Source organism: Chiloscyllium punctatum, chromosome 36 (assembly GCF_047496795.1).
Source record: "Chiloscyllium punctatum isolate Juve2018m chromosome 36, sChiPun1.3, whole genome shotgun sequence".
NCBI lineage: Eukaryota > Metazoa > Chordata > Chondrichthyes > Orectolobiformes > Hemiscylliidae > Chiloscyllium > Chiloscyllium punctatum.
Window position 1 is genome coordinate 13,178,829 of NC_092774.1, and position 27,609 is coordinate 13,206,437.

The 27,609-nt window shown below is 49.5% G+C and overlaps 2 protein-coding genes across 2 annotated transcripts in view; one reads left to right on the plus strand and one right to left on the minus strand.

Moving 5' to 3' along the window:
• Window positions 1–27,609, plus strand: part of LOC140460787 (uncharacterized) — a 125,148-nt gene that overhangs the window by 56,361 nt on the left and 41,178 nt on the right. The window lies entirely within an intron of this gene.
• Window positions 13,915–27,609, minus strand: part of LOC140460743 (uncharacterized) — a 130,798-nt gene continuing 117,103 nt past the window's right edge. Inside the window, exon 5 of the mRNA XM_072555380.1 lies at window positions 13,915–19,614. Coding sequence (XP_072411481.1) covers window positions 18,709–19,614 — 906 coding nt within the window. The 3' untranslated portion in view covers window positions 13,915–18,708. The remainder of the gene's footprint in view (window positions 19,615–27,609) is intronic.

A 27,609-nucleotide genomic window follows, 5' to 3' on the forward strand; every position in this document is an offset into this window, starting at 1 on the left:
TATCGGATTGTGAAGGGGACTGTCAGACGCTTCAGCAGAATATAGATCGGAGAGTTGGGAAGAGAAATGACAGATGGAGTTCAACCCAGACAAATGTGAGGTGATGCATTTTGGAAGATGCAATTCAAGAGCGAGCTATACAGTAAATGGAAAGGTCCTGGGGGAAATTGATGTACAGAGAGAGCTGGGTGTTCAGGTCTATTGTTCTCTGAAGGTGGCAAATGCGTGTTAGTAGAGTGGTCAAGGCAGCATACAACACACGTTCCATCATCGGACGGATTGAGGAAAAGAGCTGGCAGGTCATGTTAAAGTTATATAAGATTTTGGTTTGGCGCGTTTGGAATACTGCGTACAATTCCGGTCGCCAGATTTCCAAAAGGATGTGGATACGTTTGGAGAGAGTGCAGAGGAGGTTCACCAGGCTGTTGGCTGTTATGGAGAGCGCTAGCTATGAGGAGAGGTTGAGTAGATTAGGATTCAATCAAGTTTGTGAGACATGATTTCCCATACACAAAGCCATGTTGACTATCCCTAATCAGTCTTTGCCTTTTCAAATACATGTACATCCTCTCCCTCAGGATTCCCTCCAACAATGTGCCCACCATTGATGTCAGGCTCACTGGTCTAAAGTTCCCTGGCTTGTCCTTACCACCCTTCTTAAACAGTGGCACCACATTAGCCAACCTCCAGTCTTCCGGCACCTCACTTGACATGCGCAGTATGCTCTATGGAAATGCTGTTCCTGTCGGATTTAAAGTATCCAAATGCCATAATTTCACCCCCCCCCACCCCCTCCGCATGTCAGGTGATGTGCCGGAAGACTGGAGGTTGGCTAACGTGGTGCCACTCTTTAAGAAGGGTGGTAAGGACAAGCCAGGGAACTACAGACCAGTGAGCCTGACATCGGTGGTGGGCACATTGTTGGAGGGAATCCTGAGGGAGAGGATGTACATGTATTTGAAAAGGCAAGGACTAATTAGGGATAGTCAACATGGTTTTGTGTGTGGGAAATCATGTCTCACAAACTTGATTGAGTTTTTTGAGGAAGGTAGAGCAGTAATGTGATCTATATGGACTTCAGTAAGGCACACTTGACATAACCGTGCAGGCTCCTCGCTATTTTTGATGTTCATGTTACCTCGAACCCTCATGATTATATTAATCTCAATGAGGTCACCCCTCAACCTCCTGTGCTCCAGTGAAGAGAGTCTCAGCCTCTCCTTATAACTCAAACCCTCCAATCCTGGCAACATCCTGGTAAGTCTTTACTGAACCCTCTATAATAGTATTCTTCCTATTGCAGGGCCACCAGAAGCGTTCTCAGTACTCTACAAGTGGCTTCACCAACATCCTGGACAACTTCTAAATGATGTCCCAACTCCTTTATTCAATGGTGTGAACAAATAAGGTAAGTGTGCTGAATGCCTTCTGAACCACTCTTCCAACCAGTGATGCAACTTTCAATGAAGTATGTATCTGAACCCCACCCCCCACCATATCCCTCTGTACAAGCCCTGCCCTTCCGTATTTTAGCAAAATGCAACCCCTCACTTATCTATACCTCTCTCATACACACGTTCTTTCTCAGACGTACACACACCCTCTCGCAGGCTTCTCCTCCATCACACTCCCTTTACAAAGCATGCACACACACACGCACGCACGCACAACGATGGGGTGCATTTGCAGAATTATATTTGCAGATATATTCAATTTTGCACAAAAAGCACACAACACACAGGTAGTCAATCCATGTAATATCTTATAAATTCCTAGTTTGGAAATAGAACCAGTCCGATTTAAGATTGGGATACTGACACACCTTTCCTGCATTGTCTGGGCTGAGCTGTCACCAGTTTCAAAAAAAACCTTAAATGATCTCGAGAATATGACTTAATAATAGTTTTGGGATGTACACATGAATGACCTAAAACCTGCAACCCATTCTAAAGGATGAAAGACTTAACAGCAATCTACATTTGTCAATATATCTTATCAGTTGCATGACACTGATCTTTTGCTCTTAACTCTGTGTCTTATGATGCTGCTCCACAGCTACCCGATGAAGGAGCAGCGCTCCAAAAGCTAGTGCTTCCAAACTAACCCATTGGACTATAACCCGGTGTTGTGATGTTTAAACCGTGTCCCACCTAGTCCAACAGCAGCACCTCCACCTCCTTTCCAGTGAACACAGCCCATACCTCCCAGTGCTGCCAGTAAACTGCTGCTGAAACAATGCAGTGCCTGCACTCCTGAAAAATTTATAACTTCTAATGAAACCAGCTCCTCATTCACTGCTCTATCTGATACACAACATTGGAAACTTCGTGCAGGAGGCTGCAAGAAATGAGCAGCTTTAAAACAAAAACTTGGAGCTTTCAATGAGAGCCTGAGTCTGGCAGAACGTTCAGGAAACCTTTATTGTGTCCCAACATTGTTACAGCTTCAGATGCCCCCAGCAAAAAGGCAGAGAAAGAGTAGCTGTTTGTTAGACAGCTCAACAACAGGGGGGGGGCGGAGCAAGGGGGGGGGGGGAGGAGCAGGGGGGGGAGCAAGGGGGGGGGGAGGAGCAGGGGGGGGGGGAGGAGCAGGGGGGGGGAGCAAGGGGCGGGGCAAGGCCAACAGCAGGTCCCCGCACTACGCCTGCGTTACCTTGCACAGTTTACAAAAATCCCTTCCCCTTCAGAGACTCCCCACAGTGTGGGAGCAGGCCACTCGGCCCAAACACTACACACCGATCCTCCGAAGGGTAACCCGCCCATACAATTCCCCTATCCCTATTGCTCAACATTTACCCCTGACTAATGCACCGAACCTGCACATCCCTGTGCACAATATCCCAACCCAATCTTGTCCCACCTGCCAGCAGGGGGCCCATATCCCTCCAGTTGCCTTTTAAATGTTGTAATTGTACCAGCCTCCACCACTTCCTCTGGCAGCTCATTCCATACACGTACCACCCTCTAAATGAAAAGGTTGCCTCTTAGGTCTCTTTCATATCTTTCCCCTCTCGGTGTAAACCTATGACCTCTAGTTCTAGACTCTCCCATCCCAGGGAAAAGACTTTGTCTCTCTATCCTATCCATGCCCCTCATGATTTTATACACCTATAGAAGGTCACCCCCCAGCCTCTGACGCTCCAGGGAAAACAGCCCCAGCCTGTTCTGTCTCTCGCTATAGCTCAAATCCTCCAGTCTTGGTAACATTCTTGTACATCTTTTCTGAACCCTTAAGTTTCACAACATCTTTCTGATAGGAAGGAAACCAGAATTGCACGCAATATTCCAACTGTACAGCAGTAACATGACCTCCCAACTCCTGTACTCAATATTCTGACCAATAAAGGAAAGCATACAAAACACCATCTTCACTATCCTGTCAACCTGCGATTCCACTTTCAAGGAGCTATGAGCTTGCACTCCAAGGTCTCTTTGTTCAGCAACACTCCCTAAGACTTTACCATTAAATGTATAAGTCCTGCTAAGATTTGCTTTCCCAAAGTGCAGCACCTCTCATTTACCTAAATTAAATTCCATTTGCCACTTCTCAGCCCATTGGCCCATCTGATCAAGATCCCATTGTAATCTGAGGTAACCTCCTTCGCTGTCCACTACGCCTCCGATTTTGGTGTCATCTGCAAACTTACTTACTATACCACTTATGCTCACATCCAAAATGTAGTGGGCCCATTATCTATTTTCAAAGTGGAATTTACAATATATTACATGTATTGACTGCCTGCAGATTGTGCAGTCTTTCAGCAAAGTAGAATGTTTAGGGTGCAGGTTTGCTCGTTGAGCTGTAGGTTTGATATCCAGACATTTCATTACCTGGCTAGGTAACATCATCAGTGGCGACTTCCAAGTGAAGCGAAGCTGTTGTCTCCTACTTTCTATTTATATCTTTCTCCTGGGTGGGGTTCCGGGGGGGGTTTGCAAGGACTGCCACAAACACTACGTCAGACAAACAGGAAGAAAGTTAGCCACCAGGATACACTAACACCAGCTAGCCACAAAAAGACCCAACCCTCTATCCCTCGTAGCCCCACGTACGGATGAAAAAAAACCCACAATTTCGACTGGGGCAAGCTAAGCAAAGACATGCCAGAGAATTCCTTGAGGCCTGGCACTCCAACCACAACGCCAGAAACAAACACATAGATCTAGATGCCATCTAAACATACCCTAAACATCATGCTGCAAATACAAACTCACCCCCATGGATGATCTATCTTGTGTGTGTATGAGACAGAGAAAAAGTCTACGTCCGTGCTGTATATCTCTATGTCTATTTGATAACTGATGCTTTACTTCTGTTGGTGTAAATGTTGTTGTAATTCATAGCTGGGTACTAATAGATGCAATGGTGACAGAATTCCTCAAGTAGGGCACTGTAAGATTCCTAAGAGACTCCTGGTTTACTTCCTCATGAACAAACATTAAGCACGTGCGCCTATTTATGATTGTTTCATTTTTCTTATTTGATTCCCTGCTATGACTGCACCTTTTATCAGGATGGTTGACAGTCTGGGAGATTGTGGGTTGGGTCTGGATTGAATATTTTATTGTTCCAGAAGTTATAAAAGGGGCGAGGGGGGGGGGTCAAAGCTTTAGCAGAAATCCAGCCGAGCTGAGAACAGACCAACATCTTAGTCTGTGGGAATAGGAGGATCAACAGAGGACAGAGAAATCAGGGCCTGAAACCCGAGCTGACACCATTCCACCCTGTGATCAGTGCTTTGATTAGCAGCATCCTTTTACATCAGTCAATGCCAGTTGTCAGACAGGTTCAGCAAGGTAAGTGGTATATTAGCAGGTTGAACTGAGATTAGAAGTGGGGATGTCTTCCTGCAGTTAGGGGGGTCATTGAATATATTTAAGGCGTAGTTCATCTGATTTTTGAACAATAAAGTGTGGATTTTTTTGTGCGCGGGAGGTGGGTTTTTTTTTGAATGGTTTATGTGTTGGATGCAGGTACAGTATCCACGTTGAAAGTGGAAGGCAATAAAATGGTTTTAAGAACAGTTACTGTTAGACAGCACAGAAACGGACCCTTCAGTCCAACTAGTCCACGTTGACTACGTTCTCAAACTAAACTAGGGACACGTGCCAGTGCTTGGCCCATATCCCTGTGCACCGTGCCTCTTCATATACTTATCCAAATGTCTTTTAAACGTTGCATCTGAATGTGCATCCACCACTTCCTCTTTACATTCACTCCACACATGAACCGCTCTGTTTATAAACAAACTTTTCCTGATTCTGTCCACTCCTTGAATTCATTCCCTTTCCTTTCGGTTGCTGCAAGTCGTAAATTGAAGCCCAGAATGAAAAAAATGGAAAAGGAGTTGGGAAGAGAGTACCCTACTCACAGATGGTTGACAGAGTAAGGAGGTTGCAGTCTGGAGCAAACTCAATCTTCATTTAGAGACAGAGCAGCAGCAGCTTCCGAAGCTCATGTTCCAACGTCTGCATTCAGACAATAGGAAGGCTCTGATTGGCAGGAGGACCAGTCACCTTCCAGTCCTCCGGGGCTCCTGACTGGCCTCTTTCACCACCCTGTCTCCCAATGATGCAACTTTCAAAGAACTATCTACCTGATTTGGAGATGCCGGTGTTGGACTGGGGTGTATGAAGTTAAATTTCACACAATACCAGGTGATACTCCAACAGGCTCATTTGTAAGCACTAGCTTTTGGAGTACTGCTCCTTCATCAGGTGGCTGTGTCTTATGATCCTGTACCACAAACACCCCATGAAGAAGCTGGTGCTTCCAAATAAGCCAGTTGGACGATAACCTGGTGTTGAGTTTGAACTTTATCCACCCCAGTCCAACACGGGCACCTCCACATCATTTCCAATGAACCAAGCCCACCCTTCTCAGTGCTGCCAGGAAACGACAATGCTGATGACATTGCACTCCTGAAAACTTTACAATTTCTAACACTACTGGCTACTCATTCACTGCTGCAATCGATACACAACATTGGAAACATAGTACAGGAGACTGTCAGAAATGAGCACAGCAGGTCTGGCAGCACCTGAGGAAGAGCTTTTACCCGAAATGTCGATTTTCCTGCTCCTTGGCCGCTGCCTGACCTTCTGTGCTTTGCCAGCACCACTCTAAGCTCGACTCTGATCTCCAGTATCAGCAGTTCTCACTTTCGCCTGTAAGAAATGAGCAGTTTTAAAACAAAAACCTGTCACAGTTTAAAGCTCTCATTGAGAGTCTGAGCTCAGCGTGAAGTTCAGGTAATCTTTATTGTGACCCAACTTTGTTACAGCTTCAGAATCTCCCAGCAGAAAGGTGTAGAAAAAGTAACAATTTTTTAAAAACAGCTCAAGGTCAAAGTGCAACCCCTCACTTTCTTCATTATTGGTCACCACTGAGTAATTGCATCCTTGGTACAGCCTTAACCTGGAGGAAGTATTGCCTCACTCAGCAATTTCAACCTGTACATAAGAAAGTTGGATGAGCAGCATAGAGTCAACCAGACTGCTGTGGGGCTGGAGTCACGTGTAGGCCAGACCGGGTAAAGGATGCAGCTGGGACGACTTGCTCTAATAACCGCTCAAGTCTTCCCTAAAAAAAAAGAACTGAGTGAATCAGGTGGGGGTTTTCTTCCACCCCCACCCCACCAACAATGGTTTCACGTCAGATTCTGAACTCCAGATTTCTGACCAAATTCCAATTCCACCATCTGTCACAGTGGGAATCGAACTTGGGAGCCACTGGAACTGGGTTGATAGTCCAGTTAATAAAGGCACTCGGCCGTCGTTCTTTCAATCCCCCTGCAATACCACGTGATCCCGCTGGTGGGTCAGCAAGGAGGCGGCCTGCACTTGGGCCAGTTGAAAAGGCCTCTCCCCGGTGTGGATCCGCTGGTGGGTCTGGAGGTTGGAGGAATCGCTGAAGCTCTTCCCGCAGTCAGGGCAGGGGAACGGACTCTTCCCAGTGTGACTGCACCAATGAGTCTCCAGGGCAGATGGGAAACGGAAGCCTTTCCCGCAGTCACCACACTTTCATGGTTTCTCCACTGGGCAGGATTCCTCAGGTTTCTCCATGGCTGAAGCTTCAGCCCACACAAATGCATGTGGAGCCTCTCTCCACCGTGAATTCCCCTTTCCAGACCGTATAGCTGTTACACGCTCCTCACTCAGTGCACTGCAATGATAGGGTCTCTCATCCAGTCCCACTGATGCTGAAAATGTACTCAAACAGGAACCAAAAAGCTTTGCTCCTTCTCACAGAATCATAGTTGAAAATCTTTGTGGTCCCGATGGATTGAGTGACTGTCAGACATTGACGTCAAAGTGAGGACTACAGACACTGGACAGTCAGAGTCAGAGTCCGAAATTACAGCACTGGAAAAGCACAGCAGGTCAGGCAGCATCTGAGGAGCAGGAGAGTCAACGTTTCAGGCATAAGCCCTTCATCTGTTGATTTTGAAACTTCCGTCTTCAGATCCTCAAATGTAAAAAGAGATTACAAAATGTCATCACTGTCAGTGCAGGGTAGAAATTCTGAACAAGGAATTCTACTGTCTGTGGAATATCCTTTCCTTTTGTTATTCCACAAAATTGAAAGCACCATCCCACTCTCCCTTCCCCTCTGTTCTCACTCCGCTCTGACTAATTCCCCTGAAGGTGCTGATTCAGGATCTTACAGGGGCTGAAAAGCAAAAACATCAAGACTGACATCTCTCTGAACTTTGGATAATTCCACCTGAAAGTTAATATCTTCCACAACATTGGGATACTGCTGAGAGGTGAGCAGGTCTGATTTTGGGAAGCAAAAAAAAAAAAGAGGTTGTGCCAATCTCTTCCCTTCAGAGTGTGGAAGCAGGCCACCCGGCCCCACAAATCCACACCGACCCTCTGAAGGGTAACAGACCTACCCCAATTGCTCATCATTTACCCCCTGATTATTGCACCTGACCTGCACATCCCTGGGCACGGTCAATCCATCCTAACCTGGACAAAGTTAAAAATCACAACACCGGGTGAGTGTTCAACAGGTTTATTTGGAAGCACTTGCTTTCAGAGCGCTGATCCTTCATCAGGTGGTTCTGGAGAATAAGACCATAGACACAATTTATAGAAAAACATTATAGTATCCTGCCCTTGAAATGATATATTGAACAAACCTGGATTGTCAAGTCTTTCAGCTTTTAGACTGGGTTGCAGCTATCATTAACATGGAAATCCCAGAAAGTAGTTTTAAGACCAGTACAGAACAGTGACAGTCATACAGCATAGAAACAGACCCTTCAGTCCAACTAGTCCATGCTGACTATATTCACAAATTAAACTAATCCCATCTGCCTGTGTTTGGTCCTATCCCTCCGAACCTTTCCTTTTCATGTACTTATCCAAACATCTTTTAAACATTAATGTACCTGCACCTACCACTTCCTCTAGACTTCATTCCACACACAAACCACTCCTTTTTTTTAAAAGAAAGGAGCTCCTCAAGTCTTTAAAATCGTTCTACTCTCACCTTAAACGTTTGCTGCCTAATCTTGAAATGACACCTTCCATTCACCTCATGATCTTTTAAACCTGTCTAAGGTCACCTTCTAACGTCCAATGCTCCAGTGAATAAAGTCCCAGCCTCTGCTTGATGTAGGGAGATCCATATCCATTTGTGATCTGTTCAATGCTGGTGCAGGTGTTCAAAGTTTGGGAGAAGATTTGTAGCTCGGGTGCTCATTGTTGTGGTTCTGTTCGCCGAGCTGGGAATTTGTCTCGCAAACGTTTCGTCCCCTGTCTAGGTGACATCCTCGGTGCTTGGGAGCCTCCTGTGAAGCGCTTCTGTGCTGTTTCCTCCGGCATTTATAGTGGCCAGTCTCTGCCGCTTCCGGTTGTCAGTTCGAGCTGTCCGCTGTAGCAGCTGGTATATTGGGTCCAGGTCGATGTGTTTGTTGATAGAGTCTGTGGATGAGTGCCATGCCTCTAGGAATTCCCTGGCTGTTCTCTGTTTGGCTTGCCCTATAATGGTAGTGTTGTCCCAGTCGAATTCATGTTGCTTGTCTTCTGCGTGTGTGGCCACATTGACCTGGACCCAATATACCGGCCACTACAGTGGACAGCTGGAACTGACAACCGGAAGCGGCAGAGACAGGCCACTATAAATGCCGGAGGAAACATCACAGAAGCGCTTCACAGGAGGCTCCCAAGCACTGCTGGTGCAGGCTTAAAAGACCAAATGGCCGACTCCTGTTCCCAATTCTGACAGGCTCCCAGGTCATTTCCTCTGCTCTGAAGCTCTTCAACCATGTTGTGCTACATTGGGGAGACTGGGCGCCTCCTAGCAGAGCGCTTTAGGGAACATCTCCGAGACACCCGCACCAATCAACCAAACCGCCCCGTGGCCCAACATTTCAACTCCCCCTCCCACTCTGCCGAGGACATGGAGGTCCTGGGCCTCCTTCACCGCCGCTCCCTCACCACCAGACGCCTGGAGGAAGAACGTCTCATCTTCCGCTTCGGAACACTTCAACCCCAGGGCATCAATGTGGACTTCAACAGCTTCCTCATTTCCCCTTCCCCCACCTCATCCTAGTTTCAAACTTCCAGCTCAGTAACTGTCTCCTTGACTTGTCCGGACTTGTCCGACCTGCCTATCTCCTTTTCCACCTCTCCACTCCACCCTCTCCTCCTTGACCGATCACCTTCATCTCCTCCCCCACTCACCCATTGTACTCTATGCTACTCTCTCCCCACCCCCACCCTCCTCTAGCTTATCTCTCCACACTTCAGGCTCACTGCCTTTATTCCTGATGAAGGGCTTTTGCCCGAAACGTCGATTTCACTGCTCGTTGGATGCTGCCTGAACTGCTGTGCTCTTCCAGCACCACTAATCCAGGTTAGGTGAATTGTCCATTGCAATCAGGGATGCGTATGTTAGGTGCATTACTCCGGGGTAAATGTAGAGTAATAGGATAGGGGAATGGGTCTGAATGGTTTGCTCTTTAGAGAGTTGGTGTGGACTAGTTAGGCCGAAAGGCGGCTTTCCACACTGCAGGAATTCGAAATTATTGACTTGTAGCAACTGAAAGGATAGGGAGTGAATCCAGGCAGGTGTCAGGCTCTGGAAAAGTTGGTCCAGGTCTGTGTTTCAATTGGCAAAATAAACAGGCAGGAGGCTGGGAGATGACAGCAAGCCAGGCAGCATCAGGAGGTGGAGAAGTTGACGTTTCTGGTGTACCCCTTCAGGATGGGGCGTGGGTGTAGGGGGAGCTGCAGAACAAGGGGGTGCTTGGGGGGGGGGGGGGGGAGGATCGTGAAGTGGGGATAGGTGTTGGGGGGGGGGGAGGATCGTGAAGTGGGGTTAGGTGAAGACAGGTAGAGGGTAGGATCTGGTTGATCAATGGGAGGAAGGAATCAAGTTGGCAGGGAGGAGTGGAAGGGATGGGGAGGAGTTGGGGGATGGGAAGGGAGGTTATTTTAAATTGGAGAACTCAATGTCAAGTCCTCTGAGCTGTAGGCTGCCCAGGTGGAAGATGAGGTGGTGTTCCTCCAATTTACGGTTTGCTTCATTGTGGTAATGGAGAAGACCTAAGATGGTCATGTCAGAAAGGGCGTGGGAAGGGAAATTAAAATGGATGGTGACTGGGAGGTCCGGTCGGTTGCTGCAGACCCGGCCGTAATGCTCAACAAACCATTTCCCAAGTTTACACTCTGTCTCCCCGATGTAGAGAAGACCACAATTGGCAAACACGTGGCAAGTGCAGTACCATAATATGAAGTTATACCCTTTGCTGTGGAAAAAAAGCAGAAAGGTATATTGTTTAAATGGTGATGTATTGGGATGTGGAGAAAGTGAGAACTGGAGATCAGAGTCGGAAAGTCTGGCAATGAAAAGCACAGTAGGTCAAGCAGCATCCGAGCAGTAGGACAGTCGAAGTTTCATCAGGAATGATGCGTGGATGTTCAGAGGGGCATCAGCATCCTTCTGTGCCAGTTGTCAGACATCACAATCTCACTTTATCAAGCAGGCACATGTGCAAATACACACACTCCCACGCGCAGTCTTATACACTAACTCACATACACACACTTCCCTGATGAAGGGAGTTTCCCCGAAACGTCAACTTCCCTGCTCCTTGGATACTGCCTGATTTGCTGCAGCACCAAACTCTCGATCCTAAACCTATTATCCTCTAGTTCTGACTGCCCCATCCAAACAAAAATACCTTGTCTATTTACCCTATCCATGTCCCTCATGACGATATAAAAGCATATAAGGTCACTCCTCAGACTCTGGCAAGCTACAGAAAACAGTACCAACCTGTCCTTCTGTCTAACCTCACCCGGGGCACCAAGGCACATACCTGAGGTCGCAAAGGCTGCTCCCTCCCTGGATTCACTCCAGTTGCTACAAGTGAGCCTGCTCCGCAATCACTAAGATCATGGCTCATCTATCCATAGACTCATCTCCTCCTCCCTGCACTGTCACAAGGAACCCCTTAATTCCACTACCAGGCAAAAACCCACCCAACTGTGTCTTGAATATACTTAATGAAGCTGACTCTATTGCTTCCTTGGCCAGAGTATTCCATAGATTTTGATGAAGGGCTATTGCCTGAAACATCGATCTTCCTGCTTTCCGGATGCTGCCTGACCTGCTGTGCTTTTCCAGCACCACTCTAATCTAGACTCTTCCAAAGATTCACGACCCTCTGGGAAAAGCAGTTCCTCATCTCTGTCTGAAAGCTACTCCCTCTAACCTTGAGGCCTAGTCTCACCCACCAGCAGAAATTACCGGACAGGGTAGGGCTTCATCCCCACAGTGCAATGACATTGGGAAGCTGTTTCCATTGGTAGGAGAGACTAGGACCAGAGGGCACAGCTTTAAGAATAAAAGGAAGACCTTTAGGAACAGAGATAAGCGATGTCGCCTTTTCTGCCGACAGCAAGGAGCATGGACAATGTGTTGGTGACACCAGCGAGCAGGTGTGCTGTTGTTCACACCGAGGAGCAGACACAATATGCTCTGTGGCGATGCTGGTGTTATTGACAGATGTTAAGTGTTCAAATGCCAATGGGAGAAATAAAGGGTAGAGCCACAGTTCTTTTTTCCCCAAGTGGCTCAACGTTTTATAGCTTTTGCATTTTGTCTGGCTGCTCACTCTTTTTTAAAGTGTCTTTTTGTCAGTGTAGGGGTGAGGTTCACAACGAGAGAGCATAGGTTTAGGGTGAGAGCAGAAAGATATTAAAAAGGTACCTAAGGGGCAACCTTTCCATGTAGAGGGTGGTGCATGTATGGAATGAACTGCCAGAGGAAGTAGTGGAGGCCGGTATAATTACAGCATTTAAAACACATCTGGATGGGTATATGAACAGGAAGGGATTAGAGGGATAGGAGCCAAGTGCTGGCAAATGGGGACTAGATTAATTTAGGATATCCGGTTGGCATGGACAGGTTGGACCGAATGGGTCTGGCTCCGCGCTGTACATTGGTGACTCTAAATAATAAAGTCTACTTTTCCAAATAATAAACTATATCCATATTAACAAGGCTTAGTGCACCACATTTACTAACCATTCTCAACAGGTCCTGCCCCTTCAATAACTGAGGAACATATACATGCTGGTGCATAATCTCCTTCACTAGGATTTACACACTACCCTCAGCAATTGCACAAGTAACAGTGAGGGGGGTAAACAGCCCGAGGATTAAACAGACAGTGAGGGGGGTAAACAGCCCAAGGATTAAACAGACAGTGAGGGGGGTAAACAGCCCGAGGATTAAACAGACAGTGAGGGGGGTAAACAGCCCAAGGATTAAACAGACAGTGAGGGGGGTAAACAGCCCGAGGATTAAACAGACAGTGAGGGGGGTAAACAGCCCAAGGATTAAACAAGGATTTTCCTAACGGCCGCCCTCCCGCCACTTCCTCGCTCGAGCGACTTCTCCTCCCAACCGCCTTCGCCCCCGCGTGACGTCTGCACGGGGGGGATGGGCAGGGGTTGGGTATGGGTGGGATACTGTTCAGAGGGCCAGAGTGAAATAGATGGGCTGAATGGCCTGCTTCCACCTTGTCGGAATTCGATGACCCTCCCCACAAAGGAGCATTTTATCTGCATCTATCCTGTCAAGCCCCTTTCAGAAATCTACTGGTTTCGATAAAGGTATACAGCACAGAAACAGACACTTCGGTCCAATTTGTCCATGTTGACCAGGATTCCAAACTAAACCAGTCCCACTTGCCTGCATTTGGCCCATATCCCTCTAAACCTTTCTACTCATGTATCCATCCGAATGCTGTTTCAATGTTGTCACTGTACCTGTATCTACCACATCCTCAGCAAGTTAATTCCACATGCAATTCACCCTCTTTCAAAATATTGCCCCGCCGGTTTCTTTTAAATCTCTCTCCTTATATTTAAATAAAAATGCCCCCCCACCTAGTTTTGAGTTCCCCAGCGCTGGATTGTTCTCTGTTCTAAACTTAGTGCAGGAGGCTGAAAGAAATGAGCAGCTTTAAAACAAAAACCTCTTGGAGCTGAAAGCTTTCAATGAGAGTCTGAGCCCGGCAGTAAGTTCAGGTAACCTTTATTGCAAACCAACTTTGTTACAGCTTCAGATCCCCCCAGCAAAAAAGGCAGAGAAAAAGCAGTTGCTTTTTGAACAGCTCAAGGTCAAAGTGCACACACCACACCTCCCCTCCTCCTCACCCCCCCTCCCCACACACCACACCTCCCCTCCTCCTCACCCCCCCCCCGCACACACCACACCTCCCCTCCTCCTCACCCGCTCCCCCCACACACCACAACTCCCCTCCTCCTCACCCGCCCACCCCCCACACCACACCTCCATTCCTCCTCACCAACCCCACCCCCCCCACCACACCTCCCCTCCTCCTCGCCACCCCCACCCCCCACACCACACACCACACCTCCCCTCCTCCTCACCCCCCCCACCCTGTCTTTACTATTGGGTAAAAACAATGACTGCAGATGCTGGAAACCAGATTCTGGATTAGTGGTGCTGGAAGAGCACAGCAGTTCAGGCAGCATCCAAGTAGCTTCGAAATCAACGTTTCGGGCAAAAGCCCTTCATCAGGAATAAAGGCAGAGAGCCTGAAGCGTGGAGAGACTAGTGAGAGGAGGGTGGGGGAGTGGAGAAAGTAGCATAGAGTACAATAGGCGAGTGGGGGAGGGGATGAAGGTGATAGGTCAAGGTGGAGGGTGGAGTGGATAGGTGGAAAAGAAAATAGAAAGTTAGGACAAGTCAGGGGGACAGTGCTGAGCTGGAAGTTTGGAACTAGGGTGAGGTGGGGGAAGAGGAAATGAAGAAACTGTTGAAGTCCACATCGATGCCTTGGGGTTGAAGTGTTCCGAGGCAGAAGATGAGGCGTTCTTCCTCCAGGCGTCTGGTGGTGAGGGAGCGGCGGTTGAAATGTTGGGCCATAGGACGGTGTGGTTGATTGGTGCGGGTGTCCCGGAGATGTTCCCTAAAGTGCTCTGGTAGGAGGCATCCAGTCTCCCCAATGTAGAGGAGACCGCATCGGGAGCAACGGATACAATAAAATGATATTGGTGGATGTGCAGGTGAAACTTTGATGGATGTGGAGGGCTCCTTTCGGGCCTTGGATGGAGGTGCGGGCACACGTTTTGCAATTCCTACGGTGGCAGGGGAAGGTGCCAGGATGGGAGGGTGGGTTGTGGGGGGGCGTGGACCTAACCAAGTAGATACGGAAGGCGGAAAAGGGGTGGGGAGGGAAATATATCCCTGGTGGTGGGGTCTTTTTGGAGGTGGCGGAAATGTCAGCAGATGATTTGGTTTATGCGAAGGTTGGTAGGGTGGAAGGTGAGCACCAGGGGCCTTCTGTCCTTGTTACGGTTGGAGGGGTGGGGTCTGAGGGCAGGAGTGCGGGATCTGGACGAGATGCGTTGGAGGGCACCTTTAACCACGTGGGAAGGGAAATTGCAGTCTCTAAAGAAGGGGGGCATCTGGTGTGTTCTGTGGTGGAACTGGTCCTCCTGGGAGCAGATCTGGCGGAGGCAGAGGAATTGGGAATACGGGATGACATTTTTGCAAGAGGTAGGGTGGGAAGAGGTGTAATCCAGGTAGCTGTGGGAGTCGGTGGGTTTGTAGAAAATGTCGGTGTCAAGTCGGTCATCATTAATGGAGATGGAGAGGTCGAGGAAGGGGAGGGAGGTGTCAGAGATGGTCCAGTTAACTTTAAGGTCAGGGTGGAATGTGTTGGTGAAGTTGCTGAATTGCTCAACCTCCTCGCGGGAGCACGAGGTGGCGCCAATGCAGTCATCAATGTAGCGGAAGAAGAAGTGGGGAGTGGTGCCGGTGTAATTACGGAAGATCAACTGTTCTACATAGCTAACAAAGAGACAGGCATAGCTGGGGCCCATACGTGTGCCCATGGGCTACCCCTTTGGTCTGGAGGAAGTGGGAGGATTCGAAGGAGAAATTGTTAAGGGTGAGGACCAGTTCGGCCAAACGAATGAGAGTGTCGGTGGAAGGGTACTGTTGGGGACGTCTGGAGAGGAAAAAACGGAGGGCTTGGAGGCCCTGGACATTGCGGATGGAGGTGTAGAGGGATTGGATATCCATGGTGAAGATGAGGTGTTGGGGGCCGGGGAAACGGAAGTCTTGGAGGAGGTGGAGGGCGTGGTGGTGTCTCGAACAGATGTGCGGAGGTCCTGGACTAGGGGGAATAGGACAGTGTCGAGGTAGGTAGAGATGAGTTCAGTGGGGCAGGAGCATGCTGAGACAATGGGTCGTCCAGGGTGGCCAGGCTTGTGGATCTTGGGAAGGAGGTTGAACCAGACAGTGCGGCGTTCCCGGACTATGAGGTTGGAAGCTGTGGGTGGGAGATCTCCTGAGGTGATGAGGTTCTGTATGGTCTGGGAGATGATGGGTTGGTGATGGGGGTTGGGTCATGGTCGAGGGGGCAGTAGGAAGAGGTGTCTTCGAGTTGGCGTTTGGCTTCAGCGGCGTAGAGGTCAGTGCGCCAGACTCCCACTGCGCCCCCTTTATCCGCTGGCTTAATGGTGAGGTCAGGATTGGAGCAGAGGGATTGGAGGGCTGCGCGTTGTGAGGGTGAGAGGTTGGAGTGGGGGAGGGGGGGTAGACAGGTTGAGGCGGTTAATGTCCCGGCGGCAGTTGGAAATGAAGAGGTCGAGGGCAGGTAATAGGCCAGCGCGGGGTGTCCAGGTGGATGCAGTGTGTTGGAGGTGGGCGAAGGGGTCCTCGGAAGGTGGGCGGGAGTCCAGATTGTGAAAGTAAGCTCGGAGGCGGAGGAAGTGTTCGACATCACGGCGTGTATTAAATTCATTGATGCGTGGACGGAGGGGGATGAAGATGAGTCCTTTGCTGAGGACTAATCGTTCGTCCTCAGTGAGGGGGAGGTCTGGGGGGATGGTGAAAACGCGGCATGGCTGGGAGCTGGGATCTGGTGTGGGTGTGGAGCTGGGAGTGGGGGCGGAGCCGGTAACTGGAGTGGGTGTGATGGTGGGGGGGAATGGGGGGGTGGAGTCATGAGCTGGGGTGGTGTTCCCCTCAGGGTTCTGTAGGCCAGGAATGGCGACAGTGGGATCTGTGGGGGGCATGTCAGCAGAATGCAGGTGAGTGGCGTTGGTGGGGGCGGAAGTGGGGGTGACCACAGCAGTAAGAGTGGCGGAAGTCACTGAGCGCGTGACATCAGCGATGATGTGAGGGGCAGAAATGATGTCACATGTGATGCATGAGGAATTGTGAGGGGCGGAAGTGGCTGTGGGAGTAGCCATGATGGGGGCGGAAGTGACATCAATCAGCGTGGGGGCGGCAGCTGCACCAGCCGCATGGCTAATGGCGTCCGAGCAATTTCAGAGGCCGGGTGAATCTTCTGGAATGTTTGAGGAGCGCTGGTTATGGAGGTGGGTGGATAAAAGTTTGTTGTACTTACAGTTTTTGATGTTTAAGATGGAGTTGAAATACTGTTTGTTGAGAGTATGAATTCTCCTGAGGATGTAGTACAGAGGGGGTCCTTTGTAATTCTGAGAGAGTGTGGCCCTCAGCTGAGGCAGGGCTGACTGGAGAGAGGTTAGGTGCCGGCGCATTGCTGCAAGCGTGGAGCGGAGGATCTTGAAGGAGAACCGTTCCTGGTGTTTTTTGAATCTGTAGTCTGTACTGTTTGTCCTGTTCGGATCCGAACTGTGCTGGTTTAAAGGTGGTCTGGAGTCCGTGTGGGATGAGTTGGTTACGGAGGCAGGCACTGAGGAAGCGAATGGGGCTGTGGTGGCGAGTCTGTTTCAGGACATGGTTGAAGAGCATCAGGGCAGAGGAAATGACCTGGGCGGCACCGTGGGCGGCACGGTGGCAGTGGGCGGCACGGTGGCACAGTGGTTAGCACTGCTGCCTCACAGCGCCAGAGACCCGGGTTCAATTCCCGCCTCAGGCGACTGACTGTGTGGAGTTTGCACGTTCTCCCCGTGTCTGCGTGGGTTTCCTCCGGGTGCTCCGGTTTCCTCCCACAGTCCAAAAGATGTGCAGGTCAGGTGAATTGGCCATGCTAAATTGCCTGTAGTGTTAGGTAAGGGGTAAATGTAGGGGTATGGGTGGGTTACGCTTCGGCGGGGCGGTGTGGACTTGTTGGGCCGAAGGGCCTGTTTCCACACTGTAAAGTAATCTAAAAAACCTGGGAGTTGCAGTGGGAGAGGGACTCCCTGAGATTCTTGTAGACAGAGGAGGAAAACTTCTTCAAGGCAGGCATCCTTGCAAGAGGATTCGCTGTAGGGTTAAAATCAACAAGGTAAAAACCAGGACTGCAGATGCTGGAGACCAGATTCTAGAATCACACAACTCCAGGTTGTAGTCCAACAGGCTTCTTTGGAAGCAGTAACTTTTGGAGTGCTGCCTCATCATCAGGTGGTTGTGGAGGATAAGATCCTGAGACACAATTTAGAGCAAAACATTCCAGCGTCCTGCCACTGAAATGGTATATTGAACAAACCTGGATTGTTAAGTCTTCCACCTTTTCAAATAGGTTGCAGGTCTCATTACAATGTGAATCCCAGAACTTCTTGTTGTCACCTTCTCGAGATAACAAGGTTTGATAGCAAAAGCTCACATCTCAGCTCAGACAATGCATTAAAGGTGTGAGGTCAGAGTCAGCCTGTATCCCAATCTTGAGTCAGACTGGTTCTGTTTCCAAAGTCAAAGTTACAAGCTATTACATGTGTTGACTGCCTGCACACACCACACCTCCCCTGTCCCACCGCCCCCACCTCACTGTCTTCACTATTAGCCAGCACCAAGTTGTCCCTTTGTAATTGGATCCTTGGTACATCCGTAACCCGGAGGAAGTATTGCCTCACTCAGCAATTTTAACCCGTACCCCGTCTCCAAGTAAGTGTCTCCCTGCTCATTTGCCAGGAAGGGGCAATGTAGAGTCAACCAGACTGCTGTGGGTCTGGAGTCAGGTGTAAGCCAGACCGGGTAAAGGATGCAGCTGGAACGGCTGAGTGAATCCTTTCCCACAATGGCGGTTCCCTTCCCTAACAAGGGAGAGTGGGAAATCAGATGGGGGCTTTCTCCCCCCACCGACCTCCCCCTCCCTGAAACGGTCTCACCGTTAGATTCCGAACTCCACATTTCTGACCGAATACCGATTCTGACATCTGTCGTGGCGGGATTTGAACCCGGGAGTCCCCGGAAACAGGTCGACAGTCCAACTGATATGGTCACTCGGCCGTCACTCCTTCAATCCCCCTGCGATGGCACGTGAACTCGCTGGTGCTTCCACAGGTGGGAGGAGTAGGTGAAGGCCTTCCCGCACTGAGAGCAGGTGAATGGTCTCTCCCCCGTGTGGATCCGCTGGTGTCTCAGCAGGGAGGAGACCTGGGTAAAGGCCTTCCCACACTCGGGGCAGCTGAAGGGTCTCTCCCCCGTGTGGATACGCTGGTGGGTCAGCAGGTTGGAGGAACTGCTGAAGGCCTTCCCGCACTTGGGGCAGCTGAAGGGTCTCTCCCCCGTGTGGATACGCTGGTGGGTCAGCAGGTGGGAGGAACTGCTGAAGGCCTTCCCACACTCGGGGCAGCTGAAGGGTCTCTCCCCCGTGTGGACGCGTCGGTGGATCAGCAGGTTGGAGGAACTGATGAAGCCCTTCCCGCACTGAGAGCAGGTGAACGGCCTCTCCCCGGTGTGGACCCACTGGTGGGTCAGCAGGGAGGAGACCTGGGTAAAGGCCTTCCCACACTCGGGGCAGCTGAAGGGTCTCTCCCCCGTGTGGATACGCTGGTGGGTCAGCATGTGGGAGGAACAGCTGAAGGCCTTCCCGCACTTGGGGCAGCTGAAGGGTCTCTCCCCCGTGTGGACCCGCTGGTGGGTCAGCAGGTGGGAGGAACTGCTGAAGGCCTTCCCGCACTCGGGGCAGCTGAAGGGTCTCTCTCCCGTGTGGATACGCTGGTGCCTCAGCAGGGTGGAGGAGCAGGTGAAGCCCTTCCCGCACTGAGAGCAGGTGAACGGCCTCTCCCCCGTGTGGACTCGCTGGTGGATCAGCAGGTGGGAGGTATACCTGAAGCCCTTCCCGCACTGAGAGCAGGTGAAGGGCCTCTCTCCCGTGTGGATCCGCTGGTGGGCCTGCAGGTTAGAGGAATGTCTGAAGGCCTTTCCGCAGTCGGTGCAGGGGAATGGCCTCTCCCCGGTGTAACTGCGCCGATGAGTCTCCAGGGCAGACGGGAAACGGAAGCCTTTCCCACAGTCACCACACTTCCACGGTTCCTCCACAGGGCGGGATTCCTCTGCTTTCTCCATGGCCACAGCTTCAGCTGCACACAAACACGTGTAGAGCCCCTCCCTGCCGTGAAGTCCCCTTCCCAGGCCGTATAACTGTTTCGGACTCCACACACAGTTCGCTGCAACAGTGGGGTCTCTCGTCCAGTCCCACTGCTGCTGAAAACGTCCTCAAACAGGAACCAAAAAGTGTGGATCCCTATCACAGAAATCACAGTCAAAAATCGTTGCGGTCCCGATGGATTCAGAGACTGTCAGACATTGACATCAAAGTGAGGACTGCAGACACTGGAGAGTCAGTCAAAAAATGTGGCGCTGGAAAAGCACAGCAGGTCAGGCAGCATCCGAGGAACAGGAGAGTCAATGTTTCGGGAATAAGCCCTTCATCCGTTGATTTTGAAACTTCAAGTCGTCAGATTTTCATATACTCTGCAAAAAGAGATTACAAAAGTCATCACTATCAGTACAGGGTAGAAATTCAGAACAAGCAATTCTACTTTCTGTGGAATATTCTTTTGTTTTTCCACAAAATTGAAAGCACCATCCCACTCTCCCTTCCCCTCTGTTCTCACTCCACTCTAACTAATTCTCCTGAAGGTGCTGATTCAGGATCTTACAGGGGCAGAAAAAGCAAAAACATCAAGACTGACATCTCTCTGAATTTTGGATACCTCCACCTGAAAGTTAATATCTTTCACAACACTGGGATCCTGCTGAGAGTGAGCAGGTCTGATTTTGGGAAGCATAAAAAAAGTGTCAATTCAGGGTGAACCTGCAATGCAGCTTCTTGAGGAAGGACCAGAGACAAAATGGTTAATGACCCCGGGAAGGTGGGAGCAAAATGAGACATCAAGCCATTAACACCGACACACTTCAGTCAAACCCTTCTGCTCCCAGTCAGGGCAAAACATGCTCTGAAAGTCCAGCCTTCACAACCACACTTCTGCTTTCACTGAAGACAATTAGAGTCACACAGCACGAAAACAGACCCTTTGGTCCAACCTGCCCAGATATCCTAAATTAATCTAGTCATGTTTGCCATCACTTGGCCCCTATATGGGCTGGGTGCTGACAGCTGGGACTAAATTGGGTTGGCTCTTTTGTCAGCAAGGACGGAGTTGGACCGAAGGGTCTGTTTCTGTGCTGTACATCTCTATGACTCCAGTCACATTTGCCATCACTTGGCCCTGACCCATCATATTCATATGTCCATCCAGGAGCCTTTTAACTTGTCATCGTACCAGCACCCCCACCACTTCCTCTGGCAGCTCACTCCATCGCTCAAGTGACTCCATGTTGAAAGCGTCTGGTCTGGTGCACCAGATGACACCAGGATAATCTCAGATCATTTTCAGATCGCATCGATACTCAGTCAGTGACTTTCCCGATCAGGATGTTGTACGTGATCAAACAGGTCAGTGAGTAGGCGATCCCCCACCTCTTAGTTCAAGTATCTCTACGAGAACTCCCTTGCTGGAGGGTCCCTTGGAGACACTTCAACTGGACTTCATTGAGTTGGAGAAATGAGTTGAGTTGCTATAAATATGTTTTGCTTATTGTTGATGTCTTTTCGAAGTGGATTGAAGCCTACCCTCCTCCTAACGCTACTGCTGAGAGTGTGGTGAAGAATTTGTTTAAGGAAATAATGCCCCGCTTCAGTATACCTGCGTGCATTAGCTCAGACAATGGACCACACTTTGTGGGTAATATTAACGGAGAACTCTGTTCCCAGCTTTGTATTTGTCGGCAACTGCATGGTATTTATCATCCTCAGGTGACCGGCCTTGTTGAATGTTTTAACCAGACGCAAGACTAAACTTGCCAAATTAATGGCAGAGTCTGGCCCCTCCTGGTTATGCTAATCCCTGTGGCCTTATTCCAGATGTGATCCATGTCTGCGGGCAAGACACGACTGTCTCCAGCTGAGAGTCTCTCTGGTCACCCCCTCCGTACCCCTTGGAACGATTCGGCTCCCTTCTCAGTCCACGTCCACCACATGACCGAAGCAATGATTGGTTATGTTCTTGCTCTATCTAATGTTATGTGTGCCGTTCACTCCCAGGAGCGTGTGACCTACGGCGATGTTCCCTCCCTTTCAGCCTCGTCACAGGTAGACCTTGGTTTGTTGGTGCTCGTTGAGAACTGGACTGGCAAAGGTCTTCAACCTCGTTGAAATGGCCCCTTGCAGGTTTTACTTCCCACCCCTACAACGGTCACAGTCGCTGGGCGCTCAGCTTGGGTCCAACGGCACCGTTGTAAATTGATTGACCGCACCAATCAAAAGGTGTAGAAGAGGAGGAGAGAATCCTGGAATCTGAACAAAAGGAGTGGACCCTGTCCAGTTGGGTTTTTGAATCCTGCTGTTGTTCTAATGTTAATCTTATTACAGATACTTGAACTAAGAGGAGGGACATGTGGGGGATCGCTTATCTCCTCCCTTTCTGATTACGTACAACATCCTGATGGGGAAAGGCTCTAAGTATAGATGGGACCGGGAATGATCAGAGGTTATCACCACCCATACTGAGGAGATGTCGTCCAGTGCACCGGACCAGACCCCTTTGACGTGTGGAACGTGATGAAGATTGATTGTTGTAATGGACTCTTCCATCAGAAAGACCAGATGGTCCATCTGGACAGTAGAAATCAGGGGGAGTTACCATGGCGTTACCGAACCTGTCTTTTTGATTTTATCTGCAGACGCAAGCCTAGTGAGGATAAAAATGATCAACCCCGTCATTATGGTAAATATTTTAAGGACGCCCAGGAACACCATCCCTTTTTGTAGGACGGGCCGACTCGAGAAAAGGGAAGCCTGATAGGGGAAACTCCTCAATCCACAAGGAACTTATTTATACAGGCCCACAGAACGCTCTACACCCCAGAGGCAGTAGTATGTTACTCCTCTCTATCGGGAGATGACTTACTTGCCCAGTCCCCAGTCCCCGATTCCATTCTATTTGTCAGATTTCCTACTGCCGACCCTGCGAAGAGGAATATCACTTTCCAATACCTCCGGTCTGTGTATACAAACAGCTGGTGTAACACTGCCTGAGGTACAGCAGGCCTTATGTGGCACATGGACCTGGAACGGAACCCTTCCCTTGTGCATTTATAGGCCTTTTCTCTTTTCAGAACCTGATACTGTCACCAATACCATGTACAATAGAGCTAAGGGAGAGCCCAATGGGAACAGCATTCTGAGGACCATTGTCTCCCATACACTGCGAGTGCTCAAGTCACTTGGCCCATTTTGTACAGTGCTAAAGCAACTCCTCTTGCAAAACGTTGACCCTCTACTCCTGTAGATCTGACCAGACCCCCTGCTGTAACATTTCAGTAACCTATTTTGACAAACTCTCCCTAATATACACCAAACCAGACTATTATTTCTTCAGCTAAGGTAAAGCTACCAATTTCCTTGTCCTGGATGGCAAAGATGTCCCTCATAAGGTCAGTATCGTAGCCCTTGTTCCCACAACAGTACCTTGTCCTGGCCAGTGGACAAGTCGATGGAACCTCCATCTGAGGAGGATGCAGCGATCGGTCTCAGCCAACCTTGCTCCAACTGGAAGGATCCCAAGGGACTGGGTGACAATAGAGGACACCCGACAGGCTGGGGAATCCAGAGTACCCTGAGGTTGGAAGAATCGGCAGGGTTGACAAGTCAACAGAACTGCAATTCCCTCTTTTGTGGCCTGACCATTTGAGGAAATAAGAGTAAAGAGGCTCTGGAACAGAGTAAACTGGGATTATCAGACCTGTGTCTTTACTCTATGCAGAATCGGTATGCCTTAGACTATATACTCGCCCGGGAGGGTGAGGTCTGCACCATTGTCCAAGATAAATGCACTATGGGCATTCCCGATCTCACTGGCAATATTACTAAGATTCAAGAAGAGATCCAGGTATTCCGTGACAGAATGACTGAAGGGACCAGTTGGGGAAACTGCAGATCGGGCCGATGGTACAATTGGCTCATCGGTTTAGCTATGTCTGTTTGTCGGTATTGGTATTGTTAGCTATTTAATTGCTAGGCTTATGAGGTCCCTTAGTGATATAGATTTGCCCCAGAAGATGTTCCTTTCGCGATCTGATGGCTCACCCACACGTGTCGATGGTGATGATAAATATGACCAGATGAGCTGTGAAGATGGTGGTGCCGCTCTACAGGATGTTGACGGCTGGACCACCTTGAAGGGCATTCGTTTGGACTAGCCTTCTCTTTCAGTGATCGCGGTGCAATCAAAGGGAGGAATGAGAGTGTGGGCATCTGGGTGATAAAGTCTATAGCCTTAAAACTTGTCTTTAAACATTCAGACTAAAATGTAATGCTGAATTATTGAATACATTTACTGCACTAGAAAATAAACAGGCAGGAAGGCTCAGAAAGAGGAGAGAACTTAAAGATAGGGACACCTGGGCTCACCAAGTGATAACAGGATGCTGTAAGGCAATGAAGAACGTTTGCCTCAGCATCGGTGAATCTGTGTGAACAGGGCACCAAGTGATAACATTCACAGCCGTTCCCTTGTGAGACCATTTTAGTGCTGAGACTGTTGAATCCTGTAGAAAATTAACTCTTAGTGCTTATCTGCAATGGATTGAAATGAATTGCATTTTGGGACTTTATGATGATATTGAGTATGCATTACTGGTTATTAAATACAAACTCTGTAAAAGGAAATATTGATAAAGCTTTACCTTACTTGCTGCAGCCGAGGCTCCAGCGGAGGAAACAGGCCGCGGGCACACTTCCGGCTTCGGGATGGCCACGCCCACTGATCCAGATCCTGGTCCCGCCCCCTCCTCCGCCATTGTCACACGTCAACGCCGCCCCTTCCGAACGCAGCTCGTAGACCCCGCCCCTTCCTGAAGCAGGTCATAAGCCCCGCCGCTTCGGGACAAAGCCCCGCCTCTGGGAACCAAACCTCTTTCCCCCTCCTGCACTAAACCCCACCCCTTCGCCGCGATCCCCGCGCGAGTCAAAACCACGCCCCCCTCCCTCACACGCAACCGCCCACAAAGCCGCGTGCGTCCAGGCTGGACGCGCCGCATCGTACGCTGAGCCTCGCCCCGCCTACCAGCGCTCGAACCTGACGAGACACGCCCCGCCCATGAGCAGCGCCCTTCCGCTAAAACCCGCCCCCCAGGCTAAACCCCGCCCACCCAGGAGTATTTGGAAGCACTAGCTTCTGCAGCGCTGCTCCTTCTGCGGGTCGCTGTGCTGCAGGATCATAAGACACAGAATTAATAGCAAAACATCACAGTGTCTTGCAACCGATGCAATGTTTGGCACAAACCTGGACCGCTGCTGAATCCTTCATCTTTTAGAAGGGGTTGCAGGTTTCAGTTCATCAATATATAAATTCCAGAACTTTAGATCAGATTCCCTACAGTGTGGAAACAGGCCCTTCGGCCCAACAAGTCCACACCGACCCGTCGAAGAGCAAAACACCCAGCCCCATTCCCCGTCACTTAATACAATGGTGCAATTTAGCGTGGCCAATTCACCCTAACCCACACATCTTGGGACTGTGGGAGGATATCCGCGCAGACGTGGGAGGGGAATTGAACCCGGGGCTCTGGTGCTGTGAGGCAGCAGTGCTAACCGCAAAAAAAACAGGTGACATTTTCTATTTTTCAGCGGCAGCAGCAACCCAGGAGTGGGGAGTCACTGAGTTGAGGTTTTACATTTGAAGTTGGAGAGCAGAGGTTCCTGGGAGAGGAGGGACGACTTATTTTTATTTTCTTCCTGCTGTATAAGTCAGAGGGTACTGTTGAGGGGGGAAAACGTCCTACTAGGGGTATGCACTGGAGCCCAGGTCTCTTGCACCAGAAGGAAAGGAGGGAAAGCTGGAGAGTATTAATCATTGGGGAGTCGATACTTAGAGGGTCAGATAGAAGGTTTGTTGGGAACGAACAAGACTCGCGGTTGGTGTGTTGCCTCTCAGGTGCCAGGGTGCGTGATGTCTTGGATCGTGTCTTTGGGGTCCTGAAGGGAGAGGGTGTCCTGCCCCAAACCATGGTCCACGTAGGTACCAACGACATAGGTAGAAAGAGGGATAGGGATGTAAGGCAGGATTTCAGGGAGCTAGGGTGGAAGCTGAGGGCTAGAACAAACAGAGTGGTTATCTCTGGTTTGTTACCCATGCCACGTGATAGCAGAGCAAGGAATAGGGAGAGATATTATCTGAACACGTGGCTGTAAGGATGGTGCAGGAGGGAGGGTTTCAGGTTTTTGGATAATTGGGGAAAGTGGGACTTGTACAAACAGGACAGTCTTCACTTGAACCAGGGTGGGAAATTTGCTGGTGCTATTCGGGTGGGTTTAAACTAACTCAGCAGGGGGATGGGAACCAGGGGTGTAGCTGCAATGCACAGGAGGATGAGAGCAGGAAGGACAGGGACAGGATTTCAGGGTCACAGGAATGTGCTGGCAGACAGCAAAGTGGTTTGAAGTGTGTCTACATCAATGCCAGAGTATCCACAATAAGGTAGGTGAGCTTGCAGCACGGATAGGTACCTGGGACTTGGATGTTGTGGCCATTTTGGAGACATGGATAGAGCAGGGTGAGGAATGGATGTTGCAGGTTCCAGGGTTTTGATCTTTCATTAAGAACAGCCAAGACGGTAAAAGAGGGAGAGGTGTGGCCTTGTTAGTCAAGGATAGTATAACGGTGGCTGACAGAACTTTTGATGAGGACTCGTCTACTGAGGTAATGTGGGCTGAGGTTAGAAACAGGAGAGGAGACGTTACACTGCTTGGAGTTTTTTTTAATAGGCCTCCGCAGAGTTCCAGGGAGGTGGAAGAGAGGATTAGCAAAAATTATTCTGGGTAGGAGTGAAAGGAACAGGATGGTCATTAGGGGGGACTTTACCTCCCCCAACATTGACAGGAAATGCTTTCACTCTAGTACATCGTATGGATCAGTTTTTGTCCAGTGTGTGCAAGAGGGTTTTCTGACACAGTATGTCGAAGGGCCAACAAGAGGGGAGGTCACACTGGATCTGGTGCTTGGAAATGAATCAGGCCAGATGTTTGATTTAGTGGAAGGTAAGCACTTTGGAGAGAGTGACCATAATTCAGTTAGGTTTCATTTAGCGATGTAAAGGGATAGGAACATGCCACAGGTCAAGAGTTATCGATGGGGCAAGGGCAATTATAATGCAATTAGGCAAGAGTTAGGATGCATAGAATAGGGAAGCAAAATGCAGGGGATGGGGACAATTGAAATGTGGAGCTGGTTTAAGGAACAGATATTGTGTGTCCTTGATAGGTATGTCCCTGTCAGGCAGGGAGGAAGTTATAGGGTAAGGGAAGCATGGTTTACAATAGAAATTGCGTCTCTTGTTACAAAGAAGGAGACGGCTTATGTGTTGATGAGGCAAGATGGTTCAGATGAGGTGATGGAGAATTATAGATCAGCGAGGAAGGATCTAAAGAGAGAGTTAAGAGCAAAGAGAGGACATGAGCAGTCTTTAACAAATAGAATACAGGAGAAGCCTAAAGCTTTCTATAGGTATGTGAGGAATAAGAGGATGATTAGGGTAGGAATAGGGCCAGTCAAAGACAGAAGTGGGAAGTTGAGTCTGGGCCCTGTGGAGATTGGAGAGGTGTTAATGAATATCTCTCATCGGTCTTCACTCAGGAAAAAGAGAATATTGTAGAGGAGAAGAATGAGGTACGAGATATTAGACTCGAAAGGATCGAGGTTAGTTGCACACAGGTGTTATCAATTCTAGAAGGAGTGAAAGTAGACAAATGCCCTGGGCCGAATGGGATTTATCAGAGGATTCTTTGGGAAGCGAGTGAGGAGATAGAAGAGCCTTTGGCTGTGATATTTGAGTCGTTATTGTCTACAGGTT